The 12,193-nt window shown below is 36.3% G+C and overlaps 2 protein-coding genes across 2 annotated transcripts; both read left to right on the top strand.

The window, feature by feature from the left end:
• The first annotated feature begins 4,562 nt into the window (after positions 1-4,562).
• Positions 4,563-5,546, top strand: LOC121259142 (stellacyanin). The gene is made up of 2 exons (XM_041160638.1): positions 4,563-4,774; positions 4,977-5,546. The coding sequence occupies exons 1-2, from the start codon at positions 4,615-4,617 to the stop codon at positions 5,372-5,374; spliced, it is 558 nt and encodes a 185-aa protein (XP_041016572.1). The 5' UTR covers positions 4,563-4,614; the 3' UTR covers positions 5,375-5,546.
• A 2,436-nt stretch (positions 5,547-7,982) lies between these two features.
• LOC121260856 (peptide methionine sulfoxide reductase-like) lies at positions 7,983-11,783 on the top strand. The gene is made up of 2 exons (XM_041162906.1): positions 7,983-8,546; positions 11,233-11,783. The coding sequence occupies exons 1-2, from the start codon at positions 8,181-8,183 to the stop codon at positions 11,482-11,484; spliced, it is 618 nt and encodes a 205-aa protein (XP_041018840.1). The 5' UTR covers positions 7,983-8,180; the 3' UTR covers positions 11,485-11,783.
• The last annotated feature ends 410 nt before the right edge of the window (positions 11,784-12,193 follow it).

The raw sequence follows: 12,193 nt of genomic DNA, 5'->3' as shown, positions 1-12,193 counted from the left end.
GACCAAGAAAAAAATTGCTAAAACGCTGAAACCAAGCCCTTGGAGCCTGTTTAAGGCCATAAAGGGCACGCTGCAAACGACAAACATGATTTGGTAATTGTGGATCAATATAACCTGGGGGTTGTTCCATTTAGACTTCCTCTAAAGAAAGCCATGGAGAAACACATTTTTTACGTCAAGCTGATGAAGACGCCAACCATGCATGGCGGCAAGAGATAAGATAATCCGAATAGTAGCAGGGCGAACAACTGGACTAAAAGTCTCTTCAAAATCAATGCCATGCTTTTGAGAAAATCCTTGTGCAACAAGGCGGGCTTTGTGACGCTCGATAGTTCCTTTTGCTCGAAGTTTTATTTTGAATATCCACTGATAGCCGACAATATTATGATCTGAAGGATGAGGTACCAAGTGCCAAGTGTTATTTTGCTTAAGTGAGGTAATTTCATCATCCATGGCAGAGAGCTATTCTGAATGTTTCACAGCTGATTTAAATTCGCGTGGTTCTTTAATGACAAGATGTACCTGAAACCATTGAGGAGCTGACAAAGCAATTAACGAATGAATGGTGCGAGGTTTAAGAATACCGTCCTTTTCACGAGTAATCATTGGGTGTGTAGAGGAAGTCGGTTGGGAGGTTGAAGGAGGTGGTGGAGGTATGACTTTCGATTCCATCGCAGGCGAGGACGGCTAAGAAGAGGCAACAAACGTGGAAGATGTTGCTGTAGTTGAAGGCAGCACAAGTGGCAACAAATTGTTGTTGTTGTTTGCACAAGGAGCACAAAAAATAGGAGCCTCGAGATGGGTGGAAGTCAGACCTGAAGAAGAGTTATTTGCACATGTCAAAGAATTTTCAAGAGGATCAATAAAAGTAACGTAATCTGTAGAAACCAAAGTTGGTAAACTTGATGTAACGTAAGGAAAATAATCCTCAAAAAATTGCACATTACGATAAACATATACTCTGTTAGTGTTTTTATCCAAACACCGAAAACCTTTATGGAGAGGACTATAGCCTAAAAAAATACAAGGAATTGAACGAGGAGATAATTTATGAGGCATATAGTCACGCAAAAAGGGAAAGCAAAGACAACCAAAAGTGCGAAGTGACGAGTAAAAAGGAGCTTTCCCATATAAGATCTCATAAGGAGTTTTCCCTTCAAGAACCGGTGATGGGAGACGATTCATGAGATAACAAGCCGTTGAGAAGGACTCCACCCAAAGATGTAATGGAACACTAGAATGAAACATGAGGGTGATACTAGTTTCAGTGATATGATGATGTTTTCTCTCAGCAATACCGTTTTGACTAGGAGTGTAAGGACAAGCAATACGTTGAACAATACCACACTCATGAAGAAAAGAGGTAAAGCGATTATTGGTAAATTCGGTGCCACCATCACATTGAAAAGATTTAATGTTTTTGTCAAATTGAGTACTGACATATTTATAAAAACGGACAAAAATATCAAAGAAATCTAACTTAAGCTTTAAAGGAAAAATCCAACTAAAGCGAGAAAAGGTTACAGAGCAGTTGTTCTCGTGAGTAAGCTTACTGATAGACAAAAGATTTTTAGTAATGCCAGGAACAAGGAGAACATCAGATAATGATAAGGATTTGGAAGCAACAATGGATGAGATGGAGCCAATTCGAGAGATAGGCAAAGAGTTACCATTACCAACAAACACCCGTTGATTACCATTGTAAAGGACAGAATTATCAAGAGACGTATCATTATTTGTCATATGCGAAGTGGCCCCCGTATTTGTGTACCATTTGGAATCAGTGGGATTATCAAGAGAGGTGGCAGAGAAAGCTTCAATTAAGCCACCAACCTTGGCCTTTTTTAATAATTTGCCAAGTTTATAACACTTTTTGGCAGTGTGATTTTCTTTACCTCACCACTGGCAAGCAACAATAGACCCTTTAGTGAAACTTGGTGTAGAAGAACGACGTTGTGCAATGAAGCCGACTGCTGAGAGGAATCACCAGGAATGGACCGAGAGAAAAGCTCATGACTTAGAGCCTTGGGAACCAAATTGGCGAAGGAAGGCAGTGGCATCTGAGATAACATAGATGTCGAAAAATTTTTGAAATATAATCCAAGACCACGAAGAAACCAATGTACCTTATCAATGTTATCAACCGGTTTGCCAATAGCACTAAGTTGACCACCAAGAGAGTGAAAAGAACGTGCATATTCAGCCACACCGCGAGAGCCATGCTGCATTAACTGAAGTTCGTCTTTCAATTGAATTTCTCTTGTCTTGGAGTTGTGAGAAAATGATGCTTCAAGAGTCAACCAAGCATCACGAGCAGTTAAGGAATTAACAACCTCGGCCATACATTCCTCTGTAAGAGAAGCATAAATGAGGCTGAGCAACATCCTGTCTTGTGTAGGCCATCTCTTGTAAGCTAGATTAGGAACTTGATTGGAACCCTATCGAACTGGGCTGTGGGTGCAGAGGAAGACCAGTCCAAGAAGCCCATGAGATCTTGACTTTCAAGCAAGGGAACGAATTGGCTACGCCACATGAGGTAATTGGTAGAAGTGAGTTTGATGGTCACCATGTGAACCATTGTATTGAGCGGAAGCTGATTGGAGCTTGAATCGGCCATGGGAAAAAAAATATTAAGGTTTTAACCTAAAGCTCTTGATATCATGAAAAGGTAATACCTCAAGCGTAAAACTGCTGTGAGGATCTCTTGATATTTATAGGAATATTTACAACTATATACGTTAACATTGATACCGATGTACACGAGAATAAACCAAATTTTAAAAACATCGGTAATATCATGTGTAGATCTAAACAATAAAATAAGAAATTCCTTAGATGATTACAGAAACAGAGAGTGAGGAGATCTCAAAGATCCTTACACCCAGAACCAATGGCTGTCGTTTTCATTGTCTTTGTTGAAATCACACATTGTTTTGCGTGATTTTCTAGAAGCTTGTGGTTGCTCTTGATGGAAACCTGATGGAACAGAGAAAAGGGATGAGAGATTGGGATTATTAGGTGACGACGAGAGGAAAAAATGAGATGGAGGCCGAACAAAGAGTTTGTGAGACGGAGATACACCGACAAAGGAAGCGTGTGGCGGCTTTTATTAGTAGAACCTCGGCGAGCTGGCAAACCTTGGGTACTGCTTTGACAGTAAGGATATTGTTTGGAAAAGGTGCAGACCTTGGGTAGAGAGAAGCTAGGTAACTGCAGCAAAAAAAAAATGAAAAAAATTATATATGGATAGTAAACGAGTAGAAGCTTGTATGATTTGCTTGGGTGACTTGACAGCTTCAGAAGCTTGGGTGCTGACCTTGTACGCTTTACTTGATCTTGATGTGACTTGACAGCTTTAGAAGTTATAACAGTTATCAGGAAGACGTTGGTTATCTCATAGACACGGTCTGTTATCAAAGAAACCAAAAGCTGAATTCCAAATAAAAAAGATCCGAGTACCCGGTTTTAAACCCCGTACCTAAGTTTCAAACTCGTACTTGAACCGGGCAGGTCCGGATTTTGGTAACCCGAGTTCTGGATCGGTTCGAAAAAAAATCCAGCCCGGATGAACAATCTTACATATATTTATAGATAATAATTGTAAACGAAACGGCTGGTGAAACCACTCATTTATAAAGTAGTGGTACTTCCAACTTTGAAAGTCGAATCATATGCGACCATTATGCTTAATTTGAACATTCTCTTTGTTGTCGAGAGTGAAAAAGAAAAAAAAATTATTGATAACATTCTCATCTTGTTTTTATTAAAAAAAACTTGAATCTAAAGATGTAGGGCTTGTTTGGATGGAGAAACGATCTCATCTCATTTCATCATTATAATTTCTAAATTTTTACACAAAATATAATAAACAATTTAACTTTTTTATCAAATCCCAAAACTATAATAATATTAAAAAATAATATCATAATAATATTTTATTCAACTCATCTAAAATCATATCATCTCATCTCACTATCCAAATGAATCCTTAAAGTTATGGTAATTAATTATTCCGGTAATTAATTATCCCCTTAATTATTTTGATCATTCTGTAAATTATTACCCAGCTCCCGATTAGGTGATTCGACCATCTAAATAGGTGGGAGGTGTTTAACTGCCTACCAACGAACTCTCCATTCAACAACCCCACCCACTTAAATTTTAAAACGTACGTGTAAAACTTAAATTTCAACACGGTTTGAATGGAAACTTGTACTTATAAAACGGTTTCTAAATCACATTATGTTTGAGAGAGATCATGAATAATCAATATCTTCTTACCCCTCCTATCTTGTAAATCACTAAAATACCATATAATATACTAATTAAAAGAATTTGTGGATTAAAAAAAGGGGTTGGTACGGAATCTCGTCCCGCTTTCCTGAAACGAATTTTTGATAGAATATACAACGACACACATGCATGCGCGCGCGCACACAGGCTCAGCGTGTAAAAACAATCCTCCACAAGCACAAGTCATTTGTGAATTCCAAAGTTAGGTTATCTAATGCTACGCAACTTTTCATACATATATATATAAATTCGGAGTTCTGTACGCTTATAAGTTACTCGTTCCGCTCCTCGTATAATTTCGTCACATTTTGTTCATAATTCATGGCGAAGCAGCTTCAGGTTTTTGTTCTTGTCGCGCTCAGCCTGGCTTTGACATGCACAGCCACGACGTACGTGGTGGGGGATAACTCTGGCTGGGACATAAGCACTGACCTTGATTCGTGGGCCAAGGGCAAGACATTTTTCGTTGGCGACGTTCTACGTAAGTACTGTTCTTTTCGTTTTTGTTTGTTCTTTCTTATAAATTAGCATATGTTGAGTTTTTTTTTTTTTTTTTTTTTTGCCTTCTCGTTCATAAATCCTCCTACGGATATATTAATTAATTCCTCCCAACACATGAAATATTGGAGAAGTGGTCGAATGAAAATTTTGCTATATTGATGTGCTTTTGTATTTGTTTGCAGTGTTCCAGTTTTCTTCATCTAATAGTCTAGAGGAAGTGACGAAAGAAAATTTCAACAACTGCAACACGACCAATGTATTGAAATCCTATACAAACGGGAACACAACCGTTACATTGTCAAAACCTGGTCCCAGGTATTTCATATCTGGAAACAAATTATATTGCCTTGGAGGGATGAAGCTCCAGCTAAATGTAAAAGACAACAATCAAGAATATTCTCCAGCCGGTGCACCTCTACCGGCAGATGGTTCAAACCAGGGGGGTGATGCTCTTCCACGGCCTTCTACAAAGAGCAACGTGCCAATTTCAAGCGGAGTTGTGCATGGCGGATGGCATGCCCTTGTGTCAGTTTGTCTAGGTTTTATGGTTACTGTGTTATGGGTGGTGCAAATGATCTAAAGTTTATCATTTTCAGAAACATATATAGATTTATTATAAGTTTAAGGTTTTTCTTAATTATTTGGACTTTGAATATTATCTATCAACTTTCCTAGCTTTAAGTGATTATTTGCTTAATTAATTACCATCGTGTAATGAGGAGTTTTAATGAAACTTGTAGTACTTCTCGGGCTATATTTTTTGTTTCCAATGATATTATATATCTTGTACGTGCGTACAGTACTTATTATTAAGTGCCAAATCCTCTAAATCAGATGGTTTGGAATCGTATAATTACTTGGATGTTGACAACCTGATACCATGCATGGCCGACCTAGAGCTAGCCCAAATTGTAATATTGCGGGCCTGCGGCACGTGGTTTCTCTAGGGAAATGTTATCTAAATGATTCTTCGGACAAAAATAGAACCTTATAGAAAATAAATTTATGGGCCTGGTTCATTTCTTAAAATTATTTTTATAAATATGTTTAAGATTATATTCACAGATAATATGAGATTATTTCTCAACACCCTCCCTCACGTGCATGTCAATATTTTTTTTGACACGAGATAAGTAGTGTGAGCCCCCATTCGTCCTATGTCAGGCTCTGATACCATAAAGAAATTCATAGATATTAAGGAATGATTCATTGCCTATGGACAAAATCTTTGACATGTTTATAAGGAATGAATAATCATCTCTTGTAAAATCGGTTTTATGAGATAAATTTGGCCCATGAATTTCTTCATGGTATCAGAGCAGAGGTCCTAAATTCGAACCCTAACTTTATACTCTATTCCATCTAATTAAATATTTCACGTGTTAGGCTACCAATTGTGGGAGAGTATGGCCCACACATGTGTGGAAAAGATATAAAATAAATAATAAAATCTACATTTCCCATTAGTTTAGATTTTTGAGACAAGTGGTGAATTTCTTCATTGGGCATTATCCCTATGAATGCATGAAAATCTAAAATAGGGGGTCAAAACCAACGGCATTTGGAAGTAAGATGTCCTGAGAATTGATTAAGGGTTAGTTTGGATCTCAAACTCATCTCAATTCATTATTATAACTTTTTTAAATTTCAACACAAAATATAATAAACAATTCAACCTTTTCAAATCTTAAAATAATAATAATATTAAAAAATAATATTCTAACAATATTTTATCTCTTAATTCAATTCAGTTCAATATCATCCTAAAAACATCATGATCTCTCCGTGAATAACCCATGAGTACGTACGGTATGATCTTTTGACATTGGATGTACAAGACTAGCAAATGTATTCTAAACCGTACATAAATTAAAGCATAATTACATATTCCTCTTGAATGGATTGTCAAGCTGCATCCAGCACGCACAAATTCAGATATTCTAGGTACTATAACGTTAATTAACGTTGCCATACATAATATTATTAGTACATATCGATCGATCATATATACACAAAGATCGATCGAGCTGCGAATTGCCAGGAGAGCCTCGAACCAGAATAATATCAACTTGCAGACCGGCCAGGAAGGTGCTGGCCGCCACGTTAGTCTCTACGAATCTCTTTTACAAGCTAGTTCTTTAATTTCGTTTTGCATAGTTTTTACTAAATAAAAAGGACTTTGAATAAATAAATAGGTTAATCCCAGCGGTTTTTATTTATTTATTATTTTAATTGCAGATGCATTTATTTCGTTTTTCCTGGGAAAAAAAGATCATTACTTGGTACTAATGCTCCCTTCCTATTATATCCTGCGAGGAGCGAAAATCTTAAATAAAAATAAATAAATAAACTGTCAAGATTAATAAGTTTTTGATTCATTTTAAGAGCATGTTACAAGAGAAATGTTTATATGTAATTTGTGATAAAAATAACTATTTTTTGTCAAAATAAATATATTTTTATTATAAATAATCATTTTTTCGTAAATAATATTCATGATCGCAGTAAAAAATCACAAGGCCTTTGATTAAGAGAGGGAGATTGTTTATCGTTTTCAGAAGTAGTAAATTATATTTCCATTCTTCAAAATTTGAGTTCCCTATTGATTTATTTAATAATTTAAGATTTGAGTTTGTTAAATTTGACTCCAAAACTTATATTGGTCGTAGGTTTATTTTTTGAAAAATTTTATTCATAAATTTCACACACTACACATAATATTTTTTGTTATTTTTTTTTAATTTTTTCTTTAATAAAATGTGTGATATATAAATGATAAATAGAATAATTTAATTGTTTTAAGAAAAATAAAATTTAAAAAAAATTAAAAAAATAAAATAATATATAATATATAATGTGTGAGACTTATAAATAATAATATTCTACCATAAAAGCTTACTATAATAATAAAAAATGACGATGTGGATAAACTACCACCACAACTGCCCCCTTTTTCCCCAAGTTTTGATGTAAAATATTATTTATAATCATATAGATAAGATTTTTTTTTTTTTTGAGCAATTGACTAACAAATATCTGGTTCGAACCTTCTATTCTTATAAAAAAAAATATTAAATTGGCTATGTAAATTATAAAAGAACTTATAATAAATTAGGAAAAAAATTATAATTTCTATGTAAAATGCATTTTTTTTTTAAAAAATTTCTATTCCTATTCCATATATTTTCTTTTCTGAATTACCAATTCCAATTCCATGTACGACATCAAGCTAAAAAGTTACCTAAAACTAAACGCCTCTCCCACCCTCACCAGCCGTCACCACCACCACCACCGCCATCACCTCACATCTCCTTCACTTTTCACCCTCAGTCAACAGATCCTTCTTGAATCCTCTCTCCAAATACAAAGAAATATCTCTCACCACCATGAACATCTTGAACAAGCTCGGCTTCGGCTCCGGCTCCCCGAGGGCCACTCAATCCACAGCAGATGCGTCGATTCCGCAGGGCCTGGACGAAGAAGCTCCGGCACCGGGCCAGCAGTTCGCGCAGTTCGGGGCGGGTTGCTTCTGGGGCGTTGAGCTGGCCTTCCAGAGAGTTTCTGGCGTCACCAAGACTGAGGTCGGGTATAGCCAGGGCTTCCTGCACAATCCCAGCTACGAGGACGTGTGCTCGGGAACCACCAACCACTCCGAGGTCGTCAGAGTCCAGTTCGACCCCAAGGAGTGCAGCTTCGATTCTCTGCTTGACGCGTTCTGGGCCAGGCATGACCCAACCACGCTCAATCGGCAGGTTGGTTTCTTGGGTTTGTTTTTTCGTTTAATTCTGAAGAAATCTAATTTGGGGTTTTTTTTTTTTTTGTTTAATTCTGAAGAAATATGATTTGGGTTTCGCTTCTTTTGAGGCCCATGATTGATTTATGATGTATGTCTGGTCTAAATTTTTATGGATGTTTTAATTACGGTGATTTGGTTGATCATTTTGGGGTTGATGGTTGCTTTGGCTGTGATTTGACGAATAATTCTTCAGTTTTGATTGAATTGTACTGAAATTGATTCTCGCTAGGTCCTGGTTCTTTTCCTCGTTCATAAGCTTTGCAGTGTAGTGCTTTTCTATTAGAGGAAGCAGGGTTGATTGTTATTTTCACCATAATTTTAATGAATTATGGTTGGGTAGCTCTGTAGATGAATCTTTGCGTTTTGGTTACTTTGTAATGTTCAGTGATTTTTTTATTTTTATTTTTTTTAAAAGAAATATCGTTATTCTTTTTCTCTCCAATATTTGTGAACCAATACTCGTTTGGGATTTGCCTGGCTTTAGCTTATGTATTTTCTATCTGAAAGGGAATGAATAGCCATGCAGCGCAATATATCTATATTTGTCTGTCAACTTGTTGCTTGATCTTCTGGTTAAATATTCTATTCTTTTTTTCTTTAATTTAAATCGTGCTGTTGACTTGTGAAGAGAATAGACTTCAGAACCATCTAATTTTTAAGGATGTGTCTGTATTAATGTTTTAAATTCCATTCTTGTCATCATTCCGGTTTAAGTACTAGAACATAATATTTCGGTGCCAATGCATTCCAGTATACCATTTTGGGATTAATTATATATTATATATAAACTAACAATTAATAGAATAAATACATATATATGTAATTGTGTATCATGTATATCTGTATATATATGGAAGAACTGAAGATTTATAAAATGAACATACATTGAAAAAATCACAAACTTGAGTTGAGTCACAAAAAAATAAAAAATAAAAAAATAAAAGAATACAGAAAAATGATTAAAAATAATGATATTTTAAAAAAGAGAGAATGAGGAGACATATTTAAAGTTACAAAAAAATTAAGATTATATAAATACATTTTATATTCTAGAATTAATTAAATACCATCTAGATTTAAAATTTACAAAAATGTCATCCAAGCACAAGAAAATGACAAAAACAGTACGAAACGGAATAGGGCCCAAAATGGCAGAAACGAGCTGGAATTTGGAGCAAAATGGAACGAGGAGGTTAATGCATAGTGTACCAGATACTACACTGGAATGAAAATTCCGGCCGAAACGGAACATAATTTAAAACTATGGTATGTATTGCTCTCTTAGGTTGTGTTTGGGAACTGACTGAACTCATCTCAAACAAATCATTCATGGGACACACTATTTTTTCAATTTCCCATAAAAAAGTTAACTCATTTCAACTTACTTCATACATTTCAGCCTAAAAAGTTAAACCCATATCAATGAAACCCACAAAATATTACTATTCACAACTCAACTCATCTCAACATCCAAACGTAGCCACCTAAAACTTATCTGACCATATGGGAACCACTTTGACTTTTATTTGACGTTTCCCTTAGCTGTTATCTTCACTAGAACCGAAGGATGTGCTTGTTCCTATTTTTCCCTTATTGTTATGCTATCCACAGCTAGCAACTTACAATCTTCCCGTTGGGTGAACTGTAACTTCTGAATCTTGTCAGGTGTTATGTGGTGAATTATTGAAGATGAATATCAGCTATACAGAAATGTTCACTTTTTTCCTTTTATTTTTCTTCATGACGATTTCTGATTGAGATTTTTTCTGGGTGTCTTCAATTCTGAGTAATGACATTAGACTCTGGACTCTGGTTAGCACCTATTATCTTCAGTCTGTTAATTTGTACTTTTATCTTTCTAGTGATATTGATAGATGATAATCAATTAATGCTGATGGTAATAATTGGGATGGCATGTTCTGGATTTTATTTGACATGTTGGCTACTCATTGGCTTTTTTTAGGACTCATTGGCATGCTTGAGATTAGGAAAGTGTATTTTGATCTGAGTTACCAAAAGGCAACAAGCTATCGATGAATGTGAGGAAGGCCATATTGCTTTAACCATTAACTTTAATGGCCTATTAGAATTGTGCTTGGGGAGATGGACATTGAATTATATGGAGACAGTGAAACTCATATGAACAATCTTTTTTTAGTTATGGTGTTCATTAATCTGAATCTGTAGTGTGGTTTGAGATATCTGGAAGCATCTTGAAAATGGCTCCCACTCTTCAATAGGTTGCTTTTCTGGCAAATTAGATAAGAGGCACTAGTTTTACCAGAAATATGTTAGCATTAGAGCATCTTCTATGTCTTTCGTTGGTTGGCAAGTGCTGTACTAGAACTACATTTGTGATCTAGGAGTTTTTTTTTCCTTTGGTAGACCTGGTTGGGAATACTTACATGGGATTCTAGATAATCCTGGTTTGGAATTGCAAAATTCTTAATTGTAGGAAAAAACTAGTTGGTTACAAAGAGCTTATACTGAAGAAATTCCTATTACATAACAATCACTTGTAAAAAAAGTTCCTAGCATGTAACATGATGTTCAATCTTCTCTATCCATCAACATTAGACTCATTTGTCTCGGAACCAGACCACTTCACAGATCCTAATAGCTTAGAAATCCTTCATGTGCAGGGGAATGATGTGGGGACACAGTACAGATCCGGTATATACTTCTACACGCCTGAGCAAGAGAAGGCAGCGAGAGAGTCTCTGGAGCGTCAGCAGAAGCTCTTGAACAGGAAGATTGTGACTGAGATTCTGCCTGCCAAAAAGTTCTACCAAGCAGAGGAATACCATCAGCAGTACCTTGAGAAAGGTGGCCGCTTTGGCTTTAAACAGTCTACTGCCAAAGGCTGCAATGATCCGATCCGATGCTATGGCTAAGTCTCTTTCAATGGCGAGCCCAAGCCAAAGGGTTATATTCTAGTTAGAGTCCTGAGACTGTTTGTCTATAGGTTTGTCCTTTTGCCTACCATATTCATATGCCTGTGTGGTTATGATACTCTGCTGCAATAAGAATGCCGGTGTATTTACCTTTTAGACATGGATCTGTAAATTAGTTACAGAGTTTTCCAACCAGCATCAACATTTGTATCTACACCGGCGGCATGTTTTTTCTTTTGGTCGGAGGTTCACTATGCTAGTTTGACTAGTTGGTATATATGAAAAGCTTTTCTGTCCTAGTGGTGTTTGCCTCTCTGGAGTGTAGTGCTCAAATGACAGTGGAGTTTTTTGGTGTTGGGCATAACAAATAAGTTCTAAGCTTTGCAATGCATGGAACATTCCTAAATGGCATGGTAAATAAAGCACCTTAAAATTCTTTTGCCGCATTAGGTTTGTAAGAATATTTTGGGGTCAGAAAGAAAGTTTTCTTTTGAGACATAGCTGATGGGGGCATTCTTCTACGAGTGCCGGCATGGGGATGGCATTTTCAGTCGACGAAGGTGATTGTACGGCAATTGTTTTGCCCATCATCTTGGCATAATCGAACTTACACGAGAGTGCTGCTGGAATAAACCAAACACACATTGTTTTGTGGACCATGCTAGCGTGGTCAAGGTGGAGGAGCATAGCCAGCCATTGCCTGCACGTC

Source organism: Juglans microcarpa x Juglans regia, chromosome 4D, assembly GCF_004785595.1.
Source record: "Juglans microcarpa x Juglans regia isolate MS1-56 chromosome 4D, Jm3101_v1.0, whole genome shotgun sequence".
In the NCBI taxonomy this organism is placed as follows: domain Eukaryota; kingdom Viridiplantae; phylum Streptophyta; class Magnoliopsida; order Fagales; family Juglandaceae; genus Juglans; species Juglans microcarpa x Juglans regia.
This window is presented reverse-complemented; position numbering and strand designations above follow the sequence as displayed.

Excerpts from the sequence above, each read along its gene's own strand:
- LOC121259142 (XM_041160638.1), top strand. The coding sequence starts at position 4,615 with ATGGCGAAGCAGCTTCAGGTTTTTGTTCTTGTCGCGCTCAGCCTGGCT. Across the intron at positions 4,775-4,976 it reads TTTCGTTGGCGACGTTCTAC|TGTTCCAGTTTTCTTCATCT; the intron begins GTAAGTACTGTT and ends ATTTGTTTGCAG.
- LOC121260856 (XM_041162906.1), top strand. The coding sequence starts at position 8,181 with ATGAACATCTTGAACAAGCTCGGCTTCGGCTCCGGCTCCCCGAGGGCC. Across the intron at positions 8,547-11,232 it reads CAACCACGCTCAATCGGCAG|GGGAATGATGTGGGGACACA; the intron begins GTTGGTTTCTTG and ends CTTCATGTGCAG.